Raw genomic sequence first — 27,439 nt, 5'->3', positions numbered from 1 at the left:
ACTTGAGTAGAAAAAACATACACACAAAACTACAAAGTGAGGACTCTTTGTTATCCCAGTACATTCAATCTCGTGTGTAAAGCAAAACAAATATAGTAAAGACAAAGGTTAGGAAACATATCTCTAACAACTATATCTTTTCTTGACAAAGATTCCTAACACGCTGCTCTACTGCCTGAACACAAAACTAAAGTGCAGCTTTATATGCTGAGTTGCATCTAAATTGTCTCTTGTTCATACCTGGTTATTTTCCAGTAAAGCACTTTACTTTCACAAGAAGTGTGAAGTTTAAAAACCCACACTAACAAATATTGGGATTTCTTTCTTACCTTTAAAGCCACACTTAAGTGTTGCTGACACCATAACACAATACCAGGCTTGGATGCAGCCAGTGCTTTTGAAACAACATGCATATATATCTCTCTACTCAACTTGCACTTGTTTTTCCACAGAGCTGAAGTCTGATGTTGTTTAAGAAAAAAGACAAAAACCTTTCAGTGTGTCTTTCCCAGTATAGTGCTTTTTTTTTTTGGGGGGGGGGAATATCTGTGTACTAATCTCCCTGCCCCCCCCCCCCCCCCCCCAGTACTTTCTATTTTATAAAACCTCTGAGTTTTCAAAACCTGTCATTTCTCAGTTAGTCTTAACACATTTTCTCTATTTGGTCTGTTGAAACTTTTCTTTTAGGGAAAAATACATTGGGTCCAAGGTTCTGAAAAGGCTGTATCAGTTCTAGAGCTGTAGATAAGAGGGATGGAAATAAAAATTGCGTAATATTTGGGGAGCTGTCATTTTTCTTTTCAGCTACGTATACCAGGTTATCTAAACAGCTGTTATAAAAAGGGAGAAAAATACAAAAGCAGAAAACTGGCTGTAGTTATGACAGTGTTACTGTGTTTTCCTCCTTCCCCTGTAAATTTGAGAGATAGAAATAAAAAAATAGATGAACATTCAGGCAAATAAATTTTGAAAAACATTTACAGGTTTTAAAATATTATTTTTCTGTCAGACCAATACCTATAAACAACAAACCAAAATGCTAAAATATGAAAAGCTTTCCTTAAAATTCATAGTAGTATTACTCCTAAGTAATCTAGGACAGAAGAAAATGTTGTCCCCCTGACAGTCATAAGGAATAAATAGTCTGGAGAGCTACAGTATGTAACTTTATTATATGAGAAGCTGCAGCAGCCCTTTACTGCCGAGTAACAAAGTTATCCCTAGCTGGTTTAGGCTGAAACTGTAACAATTATGTATTTTTCACATTAATGTCTGATTAGAAGGAAATATAAAGAGTGTGCAATGCACTATCATTGGACAGTTCACTCCAAGTTGCGTGAAACAAATTCTAAGTAAGGCTCTTTATGCAAAGCTATGTCTATTGAAGTGTGTTTATATTCCCCACATTCATGCTTTGACATCCATACGAGTGTAAATTTACAGAACAAAAAAAAGTTCACTAGTTTTTCCACTTTCCTATAATAATGAGTTTTAAACTAATTTTTGACCTAGATTCAGCCAGCACTCAGTAGACTTATTTTTAATAGTTCTTTTCAGCGCAGTGGCTGTTTACAAACGATTGCATTCTAGAGTCTTTGTCTCCATCTGCTTTGAAATGAACACCCTGTCCCTATTCAATTCTGTATTTTCATTTGGTAGGTGTCACTTCATTTACTGCACGTAGATAGGCATATAAGGTTTTTTTTATTCCTGCAAGCATCTTGCCTGTGACCATTAAACAAAGATCACGTGGTCTTGCTAATAGCACCATCTTTGGCTGTCACAAAGACAAGCTTGGTAGATCAAAATAGGCAAGCAAGGCTTGCCAAGGTTCAGGGAACAGCTGTACCTGAATGCCATAGCTGACAGCGAGGCATTACAGCGTTGTTCCTGACCTGGCAGGGCAGGAGCTGGGTAGACCATGATGCACCAGCTTTCTTTTGGCCCTTACAGAACCTGTGTCCTTTCAGGGGGAAGGAGCCTGCCTGGCTAAAAGGCAAGTTTTCAATTTCTTGGGGATTAAGACCTCCATGGATGGGGGTCTGACTGACTTCACCTGGGGTCAGTCTGCTTGTGAGCTACCCTCCAGCTGTAGCTCTACCCTCCCATCCTCTGTGAGGGGCTGCATTATAGCCACGCTAAAAAGTGGCTTTTAAAGTTTATTATTTTTCCTCTTAATAAAACTGAGTTCAGAGCAGAGTACTCACCCAACAGCCTCACCATGGCAGCCCCAACAAACAAAGTACCTCATTGCTAAACTTGCAGGTAAAGTCATTGCTGTGTCACATTCGAGGTAATGCTACAACATTCATCTCCAGCTTTCAGTCTGTGAACTGCTTAACAGAGGTGAATGACGGTTGACTTCCCAGTATGTCAAGTGTCAGCACTGCTTACTACAAACAAACATTTACATTCATCATAACATGTGAGGAGTAAACCTTCCAGCAAAATTATTGAGTTGCTTTCCTTGATGCCTAAGGATGAATTGCAATGTTTTCTGTACGTGGATGGAAGGCATAGATTTTGCCTGTTGCATGATACGCCCCTGAAAAACAGTAAAAAAACCCAGACACCCCCCCCAAAAAAACCCCCAAGCAAACAAACAAACAAAAAACCTCAAGTGTTGCCACTAATTGCCTTCCAATATATGGTGTTAGGAGAGGGAGGAAAGGGTCCTCCACTTTGTTTTCAAGGCAGTAGTGAAGCAGGGAGAGCATGATTTTCACTGACAAGAGCTAAAGTACCATTCCTGTTTCCAACATTTCTAGTCTGAGTATTTTTAGCAAAATATTGTTTCCTCAGAGCTTTTAGTGACCTGTGCAATTTCCATCAGCTCGCCTTCATACTGCAACACCACAGGAGACCATATTCACTTTTAGGCCTTCAAATTTACTACTTCAAACTAACCATACAGTATCAGAGTGTACAGTTAAGTGATATATAGAAACTATAGCTGATGTGCGAGAGGCCCAAGATGGCTGTCAGGAAAACAGACACATCTTCTACATGGTGCCGTTTTGATATTTGGAAAGGTTTCATCATGCTCTGATAGATGTAAGTACCCTATGCCTAAGAATCTCCTAACTCTATGAACACCAGCAAACATTCTAGAATCAGGCATATTAAACCATTTGTCATCCGTCTCAACAGCTAGAGAGGAACTTCTGAGGAGGAGACTTGTTACTTACCTGTATACAGCACTAAGAACTATCCTGATTTCTCCTACCAGATCTTAGAATTAAGCAGTCTTATTAACTGAAGCTGGCTGCTGCTGTTGCTTTGGCATCAGTAGCCCAGCCTCGGTGGGGGGAGATTTTCAGCAGCTTAGCTGTCACTTTGCTAACTGATCACAAGGCAGATAACGAACTCAATTTTGCTATTAGCCTTTTAAATACATTTGCAAGGGGAAAAAAACCCCACAGGTTAATCATTTTCTAATATCACAGAGAATCAGTAACAAAATAGGAACAGAACCAGCTTTTCAAAACTTTAATCTGTCCCCCACAGTTCACCTTTTTTATGGAAATAGAGGCTGCTAAAATTTACAGCCAAAGGACTTGAAAGATTTTTTTGAAGAATATTTAATCCACAAAGCTTCAGCTTACAGTATAAAAACCACAAGATGTCTGTTTAGAAAGCTGATATCCAACTGTAGTCCATTTTTCTTATTTTTCGTAGCTCTCTTTCCTGGGATTTAGACAGTTTACATGTGATCTCTCCTAGTAATTCCATAGGACTTGTATCTTCTTGTTCCATTTCAGTGACATCTCTTTCCTCATCTGAATCATCCTCTGTTTTTTCACTTTCCATTTCTACCTCATCAGCAACTTCTTCAGCACTGTAAGAGGAAAATGATTGGAAACAATCCAAGTAATGAAATCAGTGGGTACTTTCACATACTATAGTATCACATACTATAGGAGAGAGGTAAATTATACAAATAACTAAGTAAAGATTAGATTTTATTTATTTTTTTAATCTCAGGCTACTTATGAACTACTATACTTCTCTTGCCATCTCAATTACTAGCCATTTTTCAAATAGCTGTCCTCTGTTTTAAGTAAACTTAAACAAAATATTGTTTTTCTCCAAATATAATACATAATGTCAGAACAAGCAGATCAGCATTATGTAAAAATTTATAATCTCACACTCCTACAGGATTAGAAACATCAGATACACTGGTAGATGAGACAATATTCAAGAAGGCCATTCTTCTCTTTCAAATCTGAAAAGGTCACTTAGTCTTAAAAATTGCTACAATACCTAGAGTGTTACTAGAAAAGAAAAAAGGTTTGGGTTTTTGTTTTTTTTTTTGTTTGTTTGTTTTTTTTTAAACATAGGGAGATGCTTAAAGTGGCTGCTCCTTTCTGACTTAAAGAGTTAAACTTGTGCTGAAGTAGAAAGCATACTTCCAAAGAATTATGTAGACCACTTACCATTTACAATGTGGTAATTAATAGTATTAATTCAAATGTCTGTTGTATAAATATTTTGTATCTCATTAGGAAATGACCTGCATGGCAGAACAGTACTGGTCTCCTGAAAATAATCCGTTTGAATAAAAACTATGTATCACTCGTAAAATGTAAATGGTGAAACATGTATAATAAATTAATATTATACTGCCAAGGAAAAAAAAAAGAATTAATCTATACATTGATATATTCTTGTCATTCTTCAAGAGCCCAGTCCTACAGCCCTTACATATACCTTTAAATGCACAGTCATACTAATTACCAATGTCAAAGTACAAGCTCTACATGTGCAAATATTTACACAGGCCGCTGAACTCCCCAATTCTTCAGTACTGAAACTACATGCAAGTTTCTATATATGCCTTGTATTAGATTTTTGCCACTGTTTTGTTGATGTGGCAAAAAAAGACTTTTACTTGTGTCATCCAGTAAGAAAGCCAGCAATACTGGCCAACACAACGTAGCAGAACTGCTGTTACGGCACAATACAATGCACATGCAAAAACTACTCAAACTGGTGGGTTTTTTCTGGGTAAACCCTGGCAGTGTAAACCATCCTCTTGCTGGTCATTGCAAATTCAAAATGGCAGCTGATATAACACTTTAAAGACTAGATTGCAGAAAAAATGTAAGCATTTAATTGGCTGCAGTGTAAGTGACAAGATATTAATCCTAATACAAGACTACAGTCATAACCCCTGTGCCTGCATTCATTTTCTAGAAGCATACATCAATCTCAGAGGAGCAAGCTACAATACATTTTAAGTACCTACCAAACTACTCTATTGAATTGGGATTAATACATTGTAAGACTATTTGTAGCTAACTGTGTTCACAGTATACGCTCATATTTTGTAGCTTAATTAGGAATGAAATTTGAGTTCCAAGGAAACTGTTAAGATTAAACCTAAAGACTAAGTTCTTGGTGTATCTAGAAACCTAAACCAAGAATTATGCAGGAAGTCCTCATAATATCAAATAAAGTTGAGAATCTGACATTTATCCAAAAATACCACTAAAAACACTAGATCCCTGGAATAAAGTTAAATTCATAAAGAACTTTTGAGTACCAAAGGCAATGTTTTGCGTACGAGCACATTATGCCAAACAGCAGCAAAACCAGGAGCAACAAAAGAGTCAATAGACTAAACAGCCAGTCTGCATATCTCCCAGAAACTGAGTTTTACAAAAATCTTGCCACAATAAAGTGTTCTACTAACTTATGCCAACAGAGAATGAAAAGTGTTGGAAAACTGCTTTTACACTTTAAACAGAGTTGTACATAATTTAAAATAACTTCAATAACTAAAGAGAGTTCTTCAATTTTTCTTACCTTTTGTTCTCTTTGGAGATGAGCAATGAATTAATAAATATAGGACAGAGGAAGGAAGCAGATGGCAAAACATGTGCTGGAGTGTGCAAAAGCTGAAAAGATAAAACAGAAGCTTTATGAAAGCTTTTGTTTGTCATGATTTTGTTTGTACGCTTACTGTAATTACTCCTACCTCTTTGACAGCAGGTGAGTCTTGCTCATGCTTATTACGAACAACTAGTTTTCCAAGGTCTATATCCTCCTGTGATTGCTGACGTCTGTGCTTTCCCAATAGCAAGCTAAATGGGGTCACAGGAAGACTTTCTTCTACTGCCAGCTTGAAAAAGGTGAAAGTTTTAAGTAGAATTTTAGTGTCACAAATCTAAGTTCTCTCTCATTTTCAGTTACCAAAATTCAGAATCAACCTAGGTGACAAACCTCTACAGTTAAATTTAACTCAACTGAGCCATATGGCTCTTTGTACTCATTCTCTGTCAGGCATCCCAAGAGAGCCCTACACCGAGGTAATAAAACTCTCCAGGATCTGGATCTGGATTCAAGGACACCAGATTTTAGTTGGCTGATGTACCAATTAATTTCCAAATACAGAAGTTGGTGCGTATGCCAGAAAAACTTAGTATGGCTTTCAGATTCCACTTATACCGCAGCATCATCTGCTGAGTGATTTAATTATGTAGCTGGAAGCAAACCATGGCAACTTCCCTTCTGGGATTTTCCTAGATCAATATACCTTAATCTGAGTACCGAATTATTCCCCCACCCTCCAAAGAAACTGATTGCTTATAACCACATTCCCATTGGATTTTGTATTAGAAGGATACTAACTTCTACTTTGATCTATTTTATCTAACCAGCCAAATCAATCAAGTGCTACTGTTTTATTCTGTTCAGTGGGTATGAAATGCTTCTTCAACATAAAATTTAAAAGATCGAATTTCCTAGACTACTTCTCCACAGAAGTACATACTAGAATGTAATTTTGAAATGGGTTCTCACTGATAAGTCACAATTGACTGACAACTGTTCATCCTCACCAGAAAGCACAGTTCAGGCCACACCCAACGTTCCAAGTGTTAAAGAAACCAAGATAAGGAAAAAGCTTATTCAAACATCAAGTGTTTTTGCTTCACTTGTGTAACCTAAATCCTTTTAGAAAAGTATCATTTTTTTTGTTCAGGGGAAATTAGAAAAGGAGGGAGTAGCTTACTAATACTTCTTTTTTTAGAAGTTTTTACAAACAGCAATTCTGTCAATAAACAAAAGACAGATTACTGCCTCTTCAGCTAAGTGCCTATGACTCCATCTAAGGATCTGGTGTGCATTTTTATGACAGAAGGAAATTTGAATCTGACGAACTGAACACCACCACCGGAATTTTTAACTGCTCCGTACATCTCTGTCAGAACTTCTATGAGAGGTACCTGTTTACTTGACGGTGTCAGCCTTTCTTCTAGAGACTTTGTGCTAAGCGTCATTAGCTCCTAAAATACAGAATGATGTAGCAGAGTTATACTATGTGAAACTTGCTTTCCATATTTCTATACCTTGCCTACAGAAGCTTCCAACTGGCCCAAAAGCTTTTGTCAGTCAAGTGGAAGAGGCAAACACATCTCTTCCCCTTTATTTCATAAAGAAACTGAAAGGAAGCAGGAATGGACCTAGAGCCTCTATATAGACTTTTTTGGAAAACCAAAAAAAACCTCCACCCACCCACATATTACAGGGAAAACAGTATCATATGAAACATTTGCATAATCAGCAATAAACAACCACCTAGAAGCTGTATTAAGTTAAACAGCGTAGGCAATGTTCCCAAATTATCTAGTTTCTTGTATGAATGAGGCAGCAGAAACTATCAGCAGTAGAAAACCAGTAAACAATCAGTTTTGAACTTAAGCTGTTTTGGCAGTTGAAAGCTTTTAATAAAGAACAAAGCATGGCTTACACTGCCTTGAAGTCACAAAAAGAAACTCGTACACTCAGCAGCAGAACTCTGAATTTGTATCAATCCACATTCAGGAAAATACTTTTTCCCCAGGAACCACCTGCCAATCACTATTTCTTACTTGCGTATCCGTAAGAAAAAATAGTTGGGATCTTCTTAGCCAAAGGTATTTTTCCGAGCCAATCATTTCAGGTTCGTCTCTTGGAACGAAGGCAGCAAGCTGGATCTTTTCTTTACAAAGGTTTCTCTGGATATAGATTGGCCGTGGCTCATTTGGTTTAAACACAAACACTGCAAAACCAAGCATGTCTTCTCTTTAAATCATGAAATTCTTACCTCCCTGGATAGCTGTCAAAGCAGCCCTGTGTATCATAGCCAGTAAGGGCTGGACAGGATTGCCTTTAAGCACTAGTTTCAGGAATTATAATTGGATAACCTTACTGCATAATAGAAGGTACCTTTCACAGTATTCCAATCCAGAGAACATACTTGGAAATTAACTTTTCTGTAGAACAGTAGCTCTAGGAAGAGCAATCATAATTTATAGTCAATGCTCCAAAACATAGCTGTACAGTTCAACCACTGTTTTGCATTTACAGGAGAGGGTCACGAACATTCAAGACCCTCACCCAGAGAACATGGTTAATCCTGTGCTACATCCTGTACCGCAAACTAACTGTTGGAAGAAAAGACAGGGAACCAACATGCTTTACTTGACTGCTGCTGTCAGCTATTGCTCAGCTTTCCACAGGTGCAAACAGACTCAAGTCTGTCTTATGGCTTTCATGGGACTGAATTCTAAGAAAACCTTTTCTAGAAATTATGCTTTCACAGTTTTAAATTCCACTGACTATTACTTGTCAAAGAAGCCTTTGTACTTACAGCTGGACTCTTTTGAGAGCCATGAGACAGCAGCAATATATTCTGAAAGGGGATCAGGTTGCAGAACTAAGATGTTGAGGTGGGCACTCCATTCCACTGAAAAGCAAACACAGCAACAGCCAGACATGAAAAGAAGGCATTCAGTTCTATCCCACTACTTTGCCAAACAAAAGGTCAAATGGGAATCACTTGCAGGGCCTTAACCTCTGGAAGAGGCATGCAACTTCACTTATTCCCAGATGGAAAAAAAAAAAAAAATTACACAAATGTTATCAACAACTTCTACAAATGCAGGAAACGCTAGCTGTTACTGTGTTATCAATCATCTAACTTAGAATTTACTATGCACATAAAGCACATGCATGCTGGACAGGATACTATCTTGACTGAAGTATGAAAATCATTACATTTCCACAGGACATTTTGTAGTAGATCAATCTCAAATCAAACTAGAATTATTTTAAGGTTTCATAGTAAATTCAAGTGCTAAATGTTAACCCCTCTAGCATACATTTAAGCTGATCTTACATGCACAACTGAGTAGGTTCCAGCAACACAGAAAGCCATAATCAGTGGCACCAATAAGGTACTTGGAACATGTTAGTCTCCCAAAGCAGATGTTCCTACAGAAGTAAAAAGTCAAAACAAGTTAGCGACCTTCAGATTTCATCTTTGTTTCTCTATGTAGTAATGATTCACAAGTCACAAAAGCATTCAGTTACGATTTAGTTCTGATATTTAAATCAGAAGTTTGCTTTTTGCTTTCACCTCTAGTGGCATGAAACTTCACACACAGCAACCAGCTAGGTCTGGGAGATTTGAAAGTATGGATAAATCTGTAAGGATTACATGTTCCTACAACAGTCTGATTTCAAGGAGTGATTTTAAGCTCTTAAGTTACAAACCCATTAGTACTAGTAAGTGTTCACATTGGGATTGGAAAATAAATTCCATATTTAAAGAATTCCCACTATTGCTTTAAGCACTAGAAAGAGGAGTAGTAAAAAAAAAATTATTCTTATAGGCTGATCCAATTGAAGGAAGTGTGCAATTTGTTTTCACTTCCTTTAATTTCTCATTCTGTTGTTTGAGAATAATAGAACAGCCTTTTGATTTCTAATGCTATAGAACATTTTCAAAAAAAGCTAGTAAGGGATGGAATTTCTATATTAAAACATAGCCCTTTGAGGTTATGCAATTAATACAGTCATTTAATATAGACCTAGAGTAATTTATTTCCTTTTAATATAGCATATAGTAAGGATTACAAAAGGAGCAGCTGCCTGGGAAAAGCTTGCCACTGTGCCAAGCTGTCAAGAGAAGTCTCCATACAGTAAAGATGTGGCTGACATGCCTCCCGCGATTTTCCTGCAGACTAGTTTTAGAATTTCCAAGTTTCTCAATGTCTAATCTTAGAGGACCAATATAAATAAAACAGACTTGATCACACAAAAGAAAAGCTTACAAACATACACACAAAAACACGGAAGCAAGAAGTCTCCGTATCTTTCTATGATTCTTTATGTCAGAGTCTTTAAAACATTGTGACCATGCAATGTTTTGCTTTCCATTTTAGGTGTTTCCCCTATCCGCTGGAAGCAGGTGTATGAAGTACCTCTAACATTACTGCAGTAATGACTTTGAGAAGCAAGTTTGAGAAGCAGTTAGAAAAACTTTTGCACTGAAAGAGTGTGCTACAGTAGATTTGTAGCATCTTCCTGTTTCAGAAATTGTTCAGATACAGAGATCTGGCACAGAGATTAAGTAGATGAACCCCTGAGGTGACCTGTTGCCCTATTTTTCCAAGATTATCATGAGAAAAATGATACTTTACCTGGATCAGAAACTGCTGTGTATTTGCACAGTCCAGGAAGCTCAATATTAAGGCTGTCCTATTCTTAGAGTCTCTATCTTTTATCTCTACCATCGACCTATGCCATTCCTCATTATCCTTACACAACAGAATGGTATCTAGACCTTTAGGATGTCTTTTATCATGACAGCACACCATGAAGCGTGCTGGGACAGTCTGCCAGGCAAATACGGATTTTCCAACAGAGGTTAGCAAGGATCAGGATATATATTTTATAATGCAGATAAGGTCAATATGGCTTTATTTGGTTTATTGATATAATTTCTATTTGTATGCATGCAATACATGGATAAAGCACAAGCTTCTTATATTTATACTTCTTCAGTACTTTGATTCATCCGATTAATGGGGAAAGAGAGAAGGGCTATTAACACACTACTGTGTGCCCAATGATACATACTTGATTATGGCAGGTACAGGAGTCATAAGCAAGGAAGAAGATGAAACTGCAAAGCTTGATCTTACTATTTTTAACAGTAAGTTACCAGCCCCCTAAAAGCCATTTTAGAGTCTTTTCTATATGTGAACTTAAGACCGTTAAATTCAATGTTTACATAAACATATACGAGGTCTTGGACTACTATGAATTGATTCTTTCTGTTCCAAGAGTTCAAGTAAGACATAAAAAGCCAGATGAAAAACATACCTTATTTTTCCAGGTGGATGGCAAAACGTACACTTAAGATCCCAAGTAACTGAATCCCATACAGTGACAGTTTCTTCAAAGCTAACAGCAAGCAAAGACCCATCTTCTGAGAAACAGCAGTTAGTAGCTTGGTAGTTGTGGTAGCTGCCTACAAAGTCACAGCTCCAGCTCACGCTTTGCTGTGCTGCATTGAATAAACAAACTAGTTAATTCAAGTCTATACATGAAGAAAGAAGAATTCAAGTATTAGGGCTGCAAAACAGGCTCAAGAGCAAGAGAGTTTTGCTTCAGAAGGCTTACATTTGTAAGGGTTACATAGAATCTGTCCTATTCTAGTAGAAGAAAAATCTAGTAGGTTTTCTATTTGTCCTCAGTTTTGCCTCTGAACAGCAAATCCCGAGACTGACATGGTACAAAATTCATGTTTACTTTGCCAGCTACCTTAACTGTGCTCTCAAATAGGCAGATGTTACATAAAAGAGAAAAAGATATTGAAGTAGGTTTAACGTTTAGTGTTCTGGAACATACCATTCTTTTAAAACTGCAGCAAGAACATAAGCATTACTAAAAATTTGAACGCAGGTTGCATTTGAGTCCAACAAAGCTCATGGTTCATTTACATAAAGTTTGAGGATCACAAAGCAACCCATCAGCATGCTTCCTTGTCTTGGTTAACCTGCCAGTGCATTCCGTTGGGATACCTTTCCCATTGTTGAGAATTACCATAAAATAAACAGAAGCAAAGTGATGTACTTACCACATAACATACATTTCCCAGTATAAACAAATTCATACAGCATGCTTTTGAAACATACGAGTAGAGTGAGGAAAGAAAGGAAAATAAGTTCACCCTATGCTAAGATATCCTTTATACAATGGCTACGAGTTGATGATTAAAAAGAACAGCCTGTAAAAAGAGCCAGAAACAAGTCACTACTTTAAACTGCATGGCACCATCTAGAGGCAGAGCGAGAGAGCTGCTGCAAATAGAAACATGCCAGAGTGTCTTTACATACGAACTAATTAGTTTCTTAATATTTGCTGCACAGTAGCCTGCAGCACGTTGAGTCTTTCTACCTGAGCATTCCTACCCTGCCACCCCTAGGCAAATACACCACAGAAGTCAGCACTAATTTGTACTTTTACACATGCCACGAAACAGAACTCTGTATAGTCACTTGGAAAACAAAGACACACAAAAAAAACCCTGAAGAGGCCAGTCAGCAGATACAAAACTACATTGTTGAAGGAGACAGACCCCATGAGGTTTCATCCCCAGCCCCTACTGTTAACTCAAGATCAAAGTATCTGCTAATTCAGTTAAGATATAATCTAGGCTTAGAATAATTTACAATCAAAAAAGGAAAAAGAAAAAAACCCCACCTCTTTCAGATACCACTGAGGGAGCTGCTATTAAGTAAATATATGCATAAATCCTAGTAAATGAACACAAGCTTTTGCTTTTCTTATGAGCTGCAGCTGTTGAGGAGCAAACAGCTTGGAAAGAGAAAGTCAATTTGGCAAAGTAAGTTTGCCAAATGCAAACCTTAGTAGTTGAAAAGTACTTTTGAACATGTTCTCACCTGCCCATGAAAACACAAACATGTTACTAAATTGCCAGCAGTTCAGCAAGACCACTACCACATCTATTTGGGAACATGAAAAGACAAGACACTCAAGTGGCAGGAAAGTTCCAGCTCACTTAAGTGTGCCCAGCACCGTAATAACATTGAAGTAAAAGGAAATTAAGAAGCGGGAAGTCTTTTGTATTTCACATCCAAAGGCATAAGGGTAATACGCATCCCTCAGATGTTCTGTTTGAAACAACTGAACATCAGCATGCATTTTGAGAGGTGAAATTTGCTTACTTAAGTATCTTGGAATTGGATCCTAAATATCCATTCTAGGACATTCAAATATCTAACAGGAAGGAAGGATGTTCAAAAAATGAACTCTGAAGCGGAGGAGCTGCAGAATGGCAAAGTGTTATTATTTTACACTAAGTCAACTAAAACAGAATAACACATTTCTGCATTCTGCTCCCTTGAGCAGGAGTCTCAAATAAAAAGATTACCCAGAGGAATGACAAAAATCCATTTTCCCAGCACAGAAAAATCATTACCACAAACAATCCTTTAAACAAATCAACACAGGCTGCCATTCCCTTCTGCAGCAGGCTCAGCAAACTCTTTGCTATTTCAGGAACCTCCGTATCAATCCATAATACTGCAAAACTATGAGACAACTCCATCACAGAGGGTGCTCAGGAGAACACAATACTCCATGCACCAGCAGAAATAAATAAATACATGGGACTCAAGGGCCTGGTTCTGAAAGGAAGAAGTTAGGGTCAGAATTTCTATAGCATGTTACAAGGTAGCAAGTAAGAGTAAGTTACATTTTGACCATACTTACCCTCCGGATCAGTGTCTTCTACCATCACCCAGACTTTAAACACACAATCTCTGCCAGCTGTTACCAGTATCAGAGAGTCATCTTCCAATTCATCCATGTCACGAAAGCACATGTCTGTTATGTGGTCCTCATGGGGCATATTTATTCTAGTATTCAGCTTAAAGCTACAGGAAAAGAAAACAGAAGCTTGCCATTTTATTTCATTTTGAACTTGTGGAAGATTTCAGTTTAAGATGATACTGCAAGGGGCAGGGAGAAGAGGAATCAAAGAAACTTCTGTCTAATTATGTAGCTAAATGGTATCATGTTTACAGATAGGATTTCCCTAATCACTTCCATACAGCAAGAGAGATTGTAGCTCAACACTGAGAAAGGATTATCACTAAGCAAGCATCACTCAAATACTCAGCCTGAACTCTGGGCAGTCTTTCCAGTACTTAGACAAACAGTCACATAGCTACTACACAGATCAGCTTTATTTTGCTTTGTTTCTTCTTTAAGAAAATAACAATTTATAGTAAATTTTTTTTTTATTTTTGGTAAATGAGAAAACCAAGGAAAGTGTATGAACCAGATGCATATGTTAGCTAAAGAAAAAAAAAAAAAAACCAAAAAACCAATAAAGTCATCATCTTCTGTACCCCAGAAGGGCTAATCAATTAATGATGGATTAGACAGAGGTGGGAAAACGGAACAAGTTATAGAACCATTCCGTCAAGTCCATGATTTTTAATACCAAGTAATTTAATACCACGTGAATTAAAGTCCCATGGTTAAAACAGCCTGTCTGATTAGTATAAGTAAATTAGACTCAGAGCAACTATTTCCAATCTGTATTTACTTCAACTCTACGCATTGTTTCAGATGCGTGTAGCACGCACAGTAAACTCTCCCTAGGGTCTTCCCTCAAATTTTATTAGTTGATCTGGAAAAACTCTGCCTTTGCAAGACAATGCCTGTGTAGGTATTTCTGGAATACTTTAGTTTTTGACACGTAGAAGGCCAGCTCTATTATCATTACCTTTGTGTTTCTTCATCATAGAACCACAGCTTCAACTGTAACTCAGGGTCAGTTACTTCTTCTCTCTCTTCTACTGTTGCTAACCACTTGCCTTGTGCACTAAATGCAACTTTTACCAAGTCAGCTTGGTTTAAACCTGCCTGATGAATGTATTGTCGTTGCACAATATCCAACTGCAAAACAACAAGACCAAAATTAAATTTCAAAATTCAAGTGTAGATTTAGAGATATCATTCATAAAACCATGGAGAAAGGATGTTCTGAAAGCACCTATTAGAACTGACTAGGCTGTGGCATCAAAAAAAGAAAAAAGATGTGGGGAAAGCATAATTGGGGCATGTACATTCCACAATAATGCTAAGCATAGGAAAGAATAAAAAAAAATTAGAGGCATTTTACCTAGAAATTTTTTTACATTTAACAGCAACAGCACACTGTTTTGACATATTTACTCAACTGTCAACATTTCACTATGCTTAACAAGTAAAAGAAGTTTGCGACAAAGCTGACAACCTCTCAGCTTAGAATCCAGTCTCATGGTATAGCTGCTGGCTTTTTTCCCCGTTTGCCATACTAAGTCTTCAAATAAATTCTGATGCATAACTTAATCAATTAAGTTAAAAGTTTTAGTACAAGCCCATCCAACTTACGCTGAACAGCTGTTGGTCACTTTGGAGACAATAGAACTGCAAGTGGCCAGGCTCTCCATTCAGGACCAAAGCTTTGGTTCTAGGATCAACCACTAGACCAGTCTTGACATCCGTACCTGGAAACAAAAATAAGATGACAAATGACCTAAGAAGGGAAGTGACACATTCTGCCCTCTAAGTAGAAGATAAAATTTATTGCACTTACTTTTGATTAGTCCTTGAATACTTTTGGAAAATCTTAGGTTGCTGTTGATGATTGTAATTCCTGAAAGGAAAAGCAGATAAAGTCTTGCAAAAGGCTTCTGCAACATAACCACATCTCATGGTGGGGAAGGGACCTTAACCAACTGTACTTAATCCTATAAATGTATCTTTTCTCAGTTTACGACACCCCTATATCAAGGTGGAAAGCCAAGCTACAGCAGTCACCAGGCAAATTCACAGAACTGATGAAAGAGCAAAAGATCACTTCAAGCATCTGTTCTTTCAGATCAATATTGAACTTTTGTGTAGTATCTAGTTAATTCATCTGAAATTAACAAGATAAAGCTCGTACAGATTTGCATTCCATTTTGCATTAAGTGATACTTAAAATATGTTTTGGCTTACTGTTGTCTGTATGCAAGGTGCAACACAGTGTGCCATCCGATGACATGGAGATGTATTCAATAGCAGATCCCAAACGAGGAAGGAAATCCCTCTCACAGTCTGATTCGTTGTGCCACAGAACTAGAACAGATTCAACTCCGCCACTCAGCAAGTTGGTTCCTTTTTTGGTAATAAAAATGCAGTTATAGGTTTTGCTTAAAAAAAAATATCATCAGCATACGTGTTTACAATGACAGACAAATGTAGGTTTCTCAAAAACCTTTCTTAAACTGCCACATACAAAGCAATTATTCCTCATATCTAGCCTGGGCAACACATGTAGATATGTTTCTCATTATCCCATGTTAAATTGCTAGAGAAACTTGGATTAAGTAACAAGAGTTTGTGCCCGCAGTAAAATTTAAACAATGCTTTGGGAGTAGTAGATCCCATTACTTTCTGATTCAGCTGAGTATTGGTGTTAGAATATAGCCAAGTTGTTCTCCTTCTATCAGAAGTACTTTGCACTAAGAAATATCCTAAGGAGAAAAATTCAGATCACACAATTCAGATAAAAGTTAATTGTATTTTTGCCACTAGGTTTGAGCTTGGACAAGACTGGCTTGTTTTATTTGGACACAAATAAGACTCTGGCAAGAACTCATCACTATTACTGATGAAAAGCAGGTGGGGGGGAGAGTGGGAGGTGGGTGAAAGAGGGAAGAGGAGAGGTTAGATTTTACATTCTACCACAGAAGGTAGATATTGGACATTACGAATGCCAATCAAAATACATCAAAAAATAACAACTGCTTCCATTTTTATTTTGTATCCTTCCTGGACATATTTAAAATTCTAGAAGTTAATTTGCCAGTAAGTGGACAAACTCGAAATTCTATTGATTTTTTCCCTCCCCGCTGCAACTCTTCAACTTTGAAAGGTTTTTGTTTGTTTGGGGTTTTTGTTGTTGTTGTTGTTTTTGGGTTTGGTTTTTTTTTTTCTTTTTACTCACCCTCCATAGAAAAAGCTAGATCCATGACAGTATCATGATGCCAGTGCAGTGTGGAAAACGTGTACTCTTTCTTGTGGTGGAAATTCCTCCTATGTGGGAAGGAATAGAACAATTCTTTAAGCACAACATCAACAACAGAGCAAACAAAAGGAAATAGTGAATTGAATCAAGTATACCATCCTCTCCTCTAACTTCTAGACTACAGTTTCTTGTATGCTTAAGTGATGCAAAGGGAGGGGAAGGAACCATGCTAGCCTTTTTTCAGCACCTTCCTGGTGCACACATCTTAGACACACTGAGCAACTCAGCACTGCAGAGCAACTTAGCAAGCATATTGTTCTTAACCACACAATTCCACTAGGACTCTACTTGCCCATAAGGAGTTATTTCAGCTGCTCCTGCATTACCTTTTTCAAATAGAGTTTAGATTCATGGAACATAGCTTAACAGGAATATTTTCCCATTTGACATTAAACCGAAGCTGTACCCTGACATCAGTGTCCGTACTGCAGGTTCACATGGCTTGCCATTCCTTCCTCCTTATGACTTCTGAAAATGGCAATGCTAAGGACAAATTAGACTGCTTTGCTCTAGTTTCACTTAATGCCTATGGTCACATCAGTTTATGGGGGACCCAGTTGAATCAAAATGTGCATACCAGAGGCGAATCTTTCCGTCAGCATGGCCGGTTGCAATACAATCCTCCGTAGGATGGCATGCTATGCAAGTGAAGCGATTGTTTCCACTTTTTGTCTTCACTGCACTTACAGAAAACCTTCAAGAGTTAAGAAAGTAACTTTAATTATAGGAAGATATGAGATTTTTTTTTTTAAACAAAGCTTCAAAAGGATCACCTAATGCACATAAAAATAATTCTGACTAGCAAAATTAAACATCTCCAAGTTGTTATAGTTACATGCACTCTCCAAAGAATAGTGACAGACTTATTTTTCTCTTTATTTCATTAGTTCTTTGCCTTCAGTCAAGCTGAAAGATTTTTCCTCCTTTCTCTCTCTTCTTCCACCCCCTACCCCTGTTTTGGCCCTGACCAAACTATGTCCCTTGTTTCAGTCCAGCATCAGACTAAGCATTTACCTGAAAAAAATACATGCCTGAGCTGAAAAGATAAGCTACCAACAAGCAGCCACTGCAGCACCTCACTGCCTGCCTCTACAGTAAGCTTCTTATCTAGTGACTACATCCCCTCCAGCATAAAACCATTTGGTCGCTGACAAATATAAAACAATGTGTGCACACATCACCAGTTAACAAACATCTATGATATATCGGACTGAATCAATACCTGACATTTTCATTCTTACCTGTTCAACTGTTTCTGTTTAAAAAAATAAACTTGCAGATTAACCTCCTTCACTGATGCCACATATTCACCCTGTTATAGTAAAACACAACTTAGGACATACAGATTATGTTCTTGCACATGAAAGAAAAAAAAGTTTCACTACAAAGTACTTAAAATTGGAGATAACATATAAGCTGATGTTAAGTAAATATTTTCCTATTATAAGTGGTGGTGGTTTTTTTTTTTTTAATATAAAAAAGAAAGCATAGGTCTTAGCGAGATTCATTTAACTTCAGTTTTGTTTCAGTACTGCTGTGCTTGTATAAAAGCATCAACAGCATATAGTTCATATGAGAGGAAAAAAAAACCCCAACCAACCAACACCCAACAGAAGAAAAAACGCCAAAAGGTGAATATACTTCTCTTCCAAATGCAATACACTTCGGTGACGCATCCACGCCATCCAAAACCACTGACAATTCCCTGGCTTCCAAATCTTGGCCTGCTGCTTTTGTCAGCTTAACTGAGACCAGCTGGAATGTATCTGACCAAAGAAAAATCTGTTATCAAAAGGCTTTTATGAAGAAGTTTATGTACGCCCTTTACAAAGGAGACTTACACCCCTTCTACCTTAAAACTAACATGTTAGTACCTTCCAATATTTTTTGTAAGTTTGAAAAAGTTTGTAATACCTTTCAAAAAATAATTGTTTCAGATATTTTGATTCAAACAATAGTATTGAAGACTGAGGTGGATAGTGGATAGTGAGGTGGATAGACTGATAGTGGATACTAGTACAACTGTAAGCAGAAACCAAGCAAAGTTGCATGGTATTTACTATTGCTTTGAAGTGACTTTTGTGGCAATATAGTAAGAGTAAGGTCAAGCTATATTTATATTTATTTGAGACAAAATTCTAGGAAAAAATATCTAGGCATGCTGTTAAATAGGACAAGTCTATTTATGTTAATACTTCTTAAGGTGGAAGAGTAGTCTCAAGTACTGTAGCATACGCTATATCATGGTAAGCACTGCTTAAAGATTTATTCCATCTACAACATCAGATACATGCAGTATATGCTTCAAAAGTGAAGACAGGCACTCTACTAGACAAATATTAAAAAAATAGATGCCATAGAATGAAAACAGAAAAAAGGTACAAAATGCAGGACTGCAGACATCTGTCACAGGGGTTATTTTGAAATATTTTCAAAATCAATATATTAAAGCACTTTCTTGCAGCATACCATTCACTGACATGACCGTAGCTTAGACACAGAATTACTTAGATGACAAGGATGATGCTAATCACACTGTACCTCTTTCACCGCTCTTTGGAATCACAACAAACACCGAGTCCTCAGAACTAGCAAGTGCATACAGTGCCAGAAGTTTGGATCCTACAGTGAAAGTCTGAAGAAAAAAAAGGGAAGGAGGTCAACAATTATTACGCTTGTGCATATGGTTTCAACAGTGAATAGTGCTAAGCTTTTCCCATAAGGAAAACAGGTGCTTTAAAGAAACCTTCATGTATTAGTTAAAATTCTCAATTCTAAGACAAATAAAAAGACCTTTATTCTATCGAGGACTAACACAAATGTTAAAACAGTACTAATAAAATATGAGACATCAGATTTACTGAAAAACCTGAAGGTACCTTACACCTAATACAAAAGCAGAAGGCCCAACTATAGGAAAGTGCCCCTATTTAGCAGAAAACAGGAGCAACAGGACAGTTAGCAGCCCACATTTTCAAGCCATCATACCAATTCCTATTGGTGTATCACAAACTGCAGCACACTCCCCAAGAGCTGCACCGGACTCTGAACTGCAGCAAGCAGCAAAGTTAGTATGTCAGTACGTGTCCCATCTTTTTCCTCAAACGATTCTGCATCGCCCTGAATTTCACATCAGTTGCCACATTCTATTAGTGTCATAAATAGATGGCTTTCAGGCTGTGTTAATGGTGGAACAACACGTCTCAGACTCATTTGTGACCATTTGTAGTAAGAGCTACAGAAATCCTTATTCTGCCATCAATGGGTCAAGAATAATTTTGACACATGCTCTACAGGAATAACTCAACATACTTTAATGGGAATCCCATCCATGAAGTCCCACAGCTTAATGCTGCCATCAAGAGAGGAAGAATATAGCTGAGAAAAAAAAAAAACCAAACATACATATATAAGTTAAAGTAATATATCAAAGCCAGCTTTTACATAAAATCACAGCTTAAAAGTTGAAGGATTGATGAATGGAACTGCGATTCCGAGTGGCTGAATCATCAAAAATACAGGACGCAGACCAGCTCTGTTCTGCCTTCAAACAAAGTACAATGGAAATACAACGCTATTATTCTGGTTTGAAACATACACTTTCATGAAGTGTGAAAGAAACAACAGGTATCCGTGTTTAATCACTTGAGACTAACAGAGTATGCCCAGCTATCCGCTATGTGAACATCTATTAACATGTGCATCAGACTTCGCATAGATAATCTGCAGCCTACCTTGGCAAACAATCCTTGTTCACATATAGGCACCAGGAAAAAAACCCAAGCAAACCGAGAGCCAGAGCAGAAGCGGCAGTGAACAGGGAAGGCAGGCTGCCGGTAGACAGAGAGCCACTGGGCAACTGCAGGGATTCAGTCAAATCTGCATCTGTATCAGCAGACAGACAGGGGCAAACACCATCCACACTAAGTGTTGCTGATTTTCTCACATGCTTCTTTTTCCCCTTTAATTATCAAAAACAAATTTTGCTGATATTTCCATTTTGCTGTCGTTCCATTCAACGAATGTACTTCATACGACGTTTCACAATTTTTTTGTGTGTAGAAAACAGATACAGGGTTTACCCTTCCAGGCAGATTTGGGAAAAACATTAGCTCAGCAATGCCGCAATCGCTTCCAGGTCGTTCCCGAGTTCCAGCCCACCCCCGCCACCCGGGACAGCCCCCGCAGAAGCACATCAGCTCGGCCGAGGAGCAGGAGCACCCCGGCACCCCCCGCAGCCAGGCCCTCCCCCCAAACCTGCATGTGGTTGTGGGGGTTGAGCTGGACGCCCGTCACCAGGTCGGCGTGGCCCCCCATCAGCCGCAGCGTCTCCTCGGTGGCCACGCTGTACATCTTCACGAAGTCGCCGGAGGCGCAGAGCAGGTACCTGGAGGGGGAGGAACGCCGTTACCCGCCGCCCAGGGGAGAGGGGGCCCAAGCACCGCCCGGGGAGCGGCAGGCCGCGGCGACACCAGCCGGCAGCCGCCCCCGCTGCAGCGCCCAGGAGCCCCGCCAGGGGTGGAAGGCCCGGGCCCCAGCCCCACTTGCTTGGAGTCGGCGGAGAAGACGGCCCTGGCACCGTGGAGGGTGCTGCCGCCGCATCGCACCACGCGGAGCGCCGCCGGCGCCACCATCTTCCTCCAGCGGAACCCCCGACCTTTCACCCCTGCCCCGGCGAGCGCGGCCGCTCTCGCCCCGCCCTCCGCCGCGACTCTATGGTGCCGGCTTCCGCAGTCAGTTCCGCCCGGGGTTGACGGGGCGGCCGGGGCAGCCTCGCGCCGGCGCTGGTTGGCTGCTCGGCTGTGACGCGGGGCGGGCGGGCTGCTCGCGCGCCCCCGCGGTCCTGAGGGCGGCCCTTGGCGGCTGCCTCGGGCCTTGGCCTCCGGCCTTGTCCTCCGGCCGGCAGCGCGGGGCCGTGGGGCCGGGCCGGTGCCGCCACCGCCCGGCGGGGAGAGCCCGGCCGTCTGCCGAGCCCAGCCCTCCCGCGGAAACCTCCCCTCGCCCTCCCCTGGCCCGGCCGCTCTCCTCCGTTCCCACGCTGGAGGGGCGGAGGGAGCCCGGGAGGAGCGGGACCGCTCAGCTCCAGCGGTATCGGCCGGCGGCGCCCGCAGGTGCCCGGCGCCTCTTGCTCGCGCCGAGTCACCCGAGCACGCGGGTCTCTTCTGGTCCCCAAGGGGCGGGGGCGGCTGCTGGACCCATGCCGCGGCGGGTTGCACGGGCTGCCAGGCGACTGCAAGGGGAAGCCCTCTGGCTGGGCCCGGGGCTGCGCGGGTACGATAGCCTGAGGGGAAACACGCGTAGCTCCCTTGTTTAAGCGGGCAGAAAGGGCTGAGCGGAAGAAATGGATAGGTATGCTTTGTTAAAACCCCAGTTATTCGCTAGCTTGGGCGAATCGTGAGTTTGCTGGGTTACCGAGGACATAGTGTTCTCGCGTCTGAAGGAAAACGCCTGTGAGAAGCGATCTGAATGTCCGGAAGAAGGCATGATTTATGGCGTCTGGGCCCTCCGCTTCTGCTTTAGAGTAGTAGTTACAGTTCTTGCACAGCTGTGTAGTTCTGGCTGCTGTTTAAACTATTGAAACAATCTCTGGTATGCTTGTAATTGATTTTTTTTTTAAACAGTCCCACTTGCATTCCAGGGGGCTAGTTGTGGTTATCCTACTGTAGGCCAAGTTATGTCCCTTTCGTAATTGCTGACTTTAATTCTAGCTTGGAGGTTAAGTGAGGATCGTGTGGGGAGAGTAGCGCGTGCATTGGAGTACTGTGGTTATAGGGCACTGGGTATGGGTGTGAGACGGCGTAACGCATCCAGAAGCTTGGCTCCTAACCTCAAATGGTTTAACGATTAAACAGTATGCACTGTCTGGAGCTGAGAGCAGGATTCACAAGTCCTGCCTAATTACAGGTTTTGGGCTTAACAGCTGTGTCATTCTCTCATTGTGGTGAATATTTTAGAAAGTGAAGGCAGATGCGCTCTAACGCTCTTCCTGTGTGGGACAGTATGACATGACCGAGTTCTGAGCCACAGATACTGAGTAAAGCCAGAGTTCTATCATGGGGGGAAAAGCAAGGTCTCTACGAAATGGTAGTCCCTTTAATTTAATCCACATTAATTATGTGAATGGGAAAAGTCTTAATTATCTCTTTAGTCTGAGTCTACACTAAATCTAGTCAAGCCTAGTTAAAACCCAGAAACTTGGCCTGTTTAACTTTCTCCTTGATGAAGGAGAAAGGCAAATACCTTGTGCATCTTAATGCACATGTTTTTATTATACTGTTGTAACACACATTTAATTTTATCATTTTAAGAAGTCCGTCATAAGCTTTGAAGATAATAAGCCATGTAGAACTCGAGACTACCCCCAGTCTAGGAGGGTAAATACCAAGTCTACTATAGTGACACACTCCAATTCACTGTCATGTTCCATATTTAGGACAGCACTACTAGTATCTTTGGACAGCATTACTTAGAACAATTAGTGCATCTACTCATGAAAAAAACCTGTATATCATAACTACCAAATGGTCTTTTGCTCCTGAAATCACATTAATTGTAGCTGCATTACTGCGTTCTAATGCTTCAGCCTGGGAAGGAAAATATGAATTAACTTGTGCTGCTGGAAGCAGAGAAACCCAGTGCTGGAAGCAGTGGCTGTGCTGTGGGGGAGCAGTGTTCTGCACTGGTACTGGTGGCATATGGTTTATTTTACCTATCTTTGCTCCTACCCTATGCTATATGTTCCTTTTCTACTCCTTTCTCTTGTTTTTTTCTAATTTAAACTTTGTACTGACATATGTTTCATCAGTTTGAGTGTCTTTCTACTGTGTTTCTACTATGATGTTATGAATAAAGAAGTTTGATCCTGAAAACCTTGTCTCTTATTTAATGAATGTAAGGTTATGTATACAATTTATGGTCAGGTCTCACTTCATGAAACAACTGAAAGTATTTTCCCAGAGTTTCATTTTAAGAAAGTCTAAAAGATTTTTGTATTGAAAGTTTAAATGGTTGCCATAAATTTACTAGCGGTCCTGTGTGTTTAAAAAAAAAAAAGTATTGTTCTTGGTTTTTTAAATGCACTTAGCCTTCTGGTTCAGTGTCATAGCCTGTATTTTTAAGTGGGGATAATGTGGCTTGGTGCATAGGCGTATAAAGAACCAAAACTTACCTGTAGCAGTTTTGGGGGGTTGAGGTAGTAGGAGGTGCTGAAAGTGTCTGGTTTGCGGTATTCGAGTGAGTAAGGAGCAAAACTAATCGAACCTGTTTGTTTTCATTTGGTTGAAGTGCGGGCTTTGTATGGTTTTCTGATTTATTTGTTTAGCTGTACATTTCCAGTATATAAAATTCATGCTTGTCTGTGCAAGTCCAAAGAAATTTGCCTTTGTCTCTCCCAAAGTAATGTTTTGTAATGTTTTGATTCAGTAAGAATTCTAGTGCGTTCAGCCTGATGGCTATTCAGGAGGAATTAATTTGTGACTCTTTCAGAAGTGATTGTAAGTACTACAAGGTGTAATTTTTACAACTTTGCAATTAATCAACCAAATAGTCCATGTATTGGCCAAAGATTTGTTTGCAGTTAGAATTCACTGTGTGACTGTGTGTTGTGGTTTAACCCCAGCCGGCGACTAAGCCCCACACAGGCGCTCGCTCACTCCCCACCAGTGGGATGGGGAGAGAATCAGAAAAGTAAAAGGGAGAACTTGTGAGTTGAGATAAAGGCTGTTTAATAGGTAAAGCAAAAGCCACGCACACAAGCAAAGCAAAGCAAGGAATTCCTTCACTCCTTCCCCTGGGCAGGCAGGTGTTCAGCCATCTCCAGGAAAGCAGGGCTCCATCACCTGTAACGGTGACTTGGGAAGACAAACGCCATCACTCCGAACGTCCCCCGCTTCCTTCTTCTTCCCCAGCTTTATATACTGAGCATGAGGCCATATGGTGTGGGATAGCCCTTTGGGCAGCTGGGGTCAGCTGTCCCAGCCGTGTCCCCTCCCAGCTTCTTGTGCCCGCCCAGCCCACTGGCTGGTGGGGTGGGGTGAGAGGCAGAAAAGGCCTGGACTCTGTGTAAGCGCTGCTCAGCAGTGACTAAAACATCCCTGTGTTATCAACGCTGTCTCCAGCACAAATCCAACACAGAGCCCCATACTGGCTGCTATGAAGAAAATTAACTCTACCTCAGCCAAAACCAGCACATTCTCTACCCCTTATTCCATACCATATGATGTCATGGTCAAGTCCCACACTATCCAATACATCCTTGTTAACCACCAACCCTCTTCCCATCCTTTGATATAATACACAGTTAGGATTCCCTTAGTCTACGGAGCACCCCTGTGAAATGTCTGTAAAATGTCCGTAAATGGCCACAAAATGGCCACTGAGTTCATTTAGTCCGTGACTTTGGGCTCCACCTGTTATGGTGGTCACTCAGGACAGGAGAGGTAGTGTGTTGTGTGGAGTTACTGGGCAGCAAAGCCAGCTCAGGTCTGGTTACTGCTGCACTTGCACTGCTTCTTGTAAGGCTTCTCCTCCATTGGTTCAGGTGGTTCTTGCTATAGTAATTCTTACAACATGCAGCTCAAGTCCCAGGTTACAACAATTTCAAGGTATTTCCATTACAATCTCTGCCCCTGGTCCCTTTGGACCAGACCATCAGGTTTAACGTGGCACTGAACTCCTCCCCTTGCTGCTACTCCAGCTTGGGCTTAACCCACAGACTGCAGTCCCTTAGGGGCGTACCTGCTCCAAGTGGAGCCTTATCTATGAGCCACGGTCTCTCCAGGGGTATACCTGCTGCGGCGTAGACTTATCCACAGTCGCTTTGAGGTGCAGCTGTTCCAGCGTGGCCTTCTCCATGGGCCACAATGCCTTCAGAGGTGTTCCTGTTCCAGCGTGGCCTTACCCACAGCCACAGTGTCCCTTCAGAAGTAAACCTGCTCCAACATGGCCTTACCCATGGCTGCAGTCCCTCCAGGGGAGTACCTGCTCTGTTGTGGGCTTACCCATGGCCACACGCTTTGAGGTGCTCCAGCACGGCCTCATGCACAGCCACTGATGCTTCAAGGTGTACCTGCTGCAGCATGGGCTTACCCACAGCCACAGATGCTTCGAGGTGCACCTTCTCCAGCGTGGACTTATCCTTGGGCCACAACCCCTTCAGAGGTATACCTGCTGCGGCACAGACGTAACCACGGCCGCAGATGCTTTGAGATGTACCTGCTCTAGCAGAGGCTTATCCATGGGCACAGACCCTTCGGGGTGTCCTGCTCCCGCGTGGGCTCATCCACAGGTCCCAGTCCCGTCGACTCGAGTTCGCACTGGAGTTCCAGCCTGTCCAGCGCAGCAGCACAGAAACAGCGGCGATGCCCTGGCCATCTGCCAGCCCAGGCACATCACCATTGCTGTTATCAAAATGTTCCCAGGCAGAGCAGTTGGGTGATCAGCAGGACAGCAGCACAGTAAGCAGCGTAAGCAAAAAGCAGCCACGAACGAGCACCAGGCTCTAATATACAGTGAGGCAAGCAAGCCCCATGGCAAGCACAGGAGCCTGCCCATTAATAGCTAAACAGCAATAACAGCTATAAATTCGATCTAGCACATTCGAATCAAAGCTGTCGTTATCTTGAACCCTTTGAGCCCCATGTTGGGCACCAAAAAGGACTGTTGTGGTTTAACGCCAGCCGGCAACTAAGCCCCCCCCAGCCGCTTGCTCACTCCCCCCCAGTGGGATGGGGGAGAACTGAAGGGTAAAAGTGAGAAAACTCATGGGTTGAGATAAAGATGGTTTAATAGGACAGAAAAGGAAAGGAAAATAATAATAATGATAAAAGAATATACAAAACAAGTGATGCACAATGCAATTCTATCCCAGCCAAAACCAGCACACTGTGTAAATAATTCTAGGTAAACTAGTTGGAGAGAATGCATATGTAGTTCTGAAACATTTATTTTTAACATTGCAGATTAAAATAGATTTATTTTTGAATATGTTATCAGCTTAGAAGGAAATCCTTCCAGGCAAAGAGGCAAGTTCTTCCTAAAGAAGTGCTACTAGTTAGGTTTATGTACTGTGTCTAGATTGTAAATTTCGTAACTGTTCAAACATTTGTGAAAGCCCATATAAATAATATCGTGTAGGAGTGATCAGGAAAGAACCGCAGCTCTGACCTCAAGGGAGCAGAATGACAGTCCCTTAAGGCAGGCTGTGATACACTACTGTACCATTGTACTTCATGAGGTCAGTAATACAATTTAGGACAAAAACTGTTTTGAAACGCTGATTCTATTTTACATTTGACTTTCTTTTCAGCACATTTCTTACTTTCTTGGACCTTATTTCATCTCAGCCTTGCACCTTACTAGAATGTCCAGCTATGTATCACTGTCTGTTCTGAAGACTGCTCACAGAGAGCTATGATCAGCTCCCGTGCCGTCCCCTGCACGCTGCTTTAACGTTGAGATCCCGGCTGGCTGAAATTTCAGCATGAGGGCCATGTGTCTGGTTCCTTTCAAAATTTG

The 27,439-nt window shown here is 40.6% G+C and overlaps 1 protein-coding gene across 2 annotated transcripts; it reads right to left on the bottom strand.

The window, feature by feature from the left end:
* Nucleotides 1-2,605: 2,605 nt before the first annotated feature.
* Nucleotides 2,606-21,573, bottom strand: WDR75 (WD repeat domain 75). Of its 2 annotated transcripts, XM_075511742.1 has the most exons (21): nucleotides 21,473-21,573; nucleotides 21,182-21,311; nucleotides 20,237-20,302; nucleotides 19,466-19,559; nucleotides 18,566-18,690; nucleotides 18,166-18,236; nucleotides 17,502-17,618; nucleotides 16,844-16,932; nucleotides 15,853-16,011; nucleotides 15,449-15,508; nucleotides 15,244-15,359; nucleotides 14,594-14,766; nucleotides 13,573-13,736; nucleotides 11,158-11,341; nucleotides 9,167-9,261; nucleotides 8,639-8,734; nucleotides 7,878-8,047; nucleotides 7,233-7,292; nucleotides 5,984-6,127; nucleotides 5,812-5,903; nucleotides 2,606-3,838 (listed from the first exon to the last, which is right to left on the bottom strand). In XM_075511742.1, exons 1-21 carry the CDS (start codon nucleotides 21,556-21,558, stop codon nucleotides 3,631-3,633), a joined length of 2,499 nt encoding a protein of 832 aa, XP_075367857.1. In that variant the 5' UTR covers nucleotides 21,559-21,573; the 3' UTR covers nucleotides 2,606-3,630. The 2 variants fall into 2 exon arrangements, with proteins under 2 accessions (XP_075367857.1, XP_075367856.1); XM_075511741.1 differs by lacking the exon at nucleotides 21,473-21,573 and having other exon boundaries at nucleotides 21,182-21,359.
* Nucleotides 21,574-27,439: the final 5,866 nt, after the last annotated feature.

Source organism: Mycteria americana, chromosome 9 (assembly GCF_035582795.1).
Source record: "Mycteria americana isolate JAX WOST 10 ecotype Jacksonville Zoo and Gardens chromosome 9, USCA_MyAme_1.0, whole genome shotgun sequence".
NCBI lineage: Eukaryota > Metazoa > Chordata > Aves > Ciconiiformes > Ciconiidae > Mycteria > Mycteria americana.
The sequence above is the reverse complement of the archived record's forward strand: the minus strand, read 5'-3'. Positions and strand labels throughout refer to the sequence as shown.

Bases quoted from the DNA above. Each gene is read 5' to 3' on its own strand.
- WDR75 (XM_075511742.1), bottom strand. From the start codon at position 21,558: ATGGTGGCGCCGGCGGCGCTCCGCGTGGTGCGATGCGGCGGCAGCACC. The intron at 18,237-18,565 runs GTATATTCACCT...TTACTATAACAG, and splicing joins GTATTGCATTTGGAAGAGAA to GGTGAATATGTGGCATCAGT. The intron at 11,342-13,572 runs GTAAGTATGGTC...TATTCAATGCAG, and splicing joins AGAAGACACTGATCCGGAGG to CACAGCAAAGCGTGAGCTGG.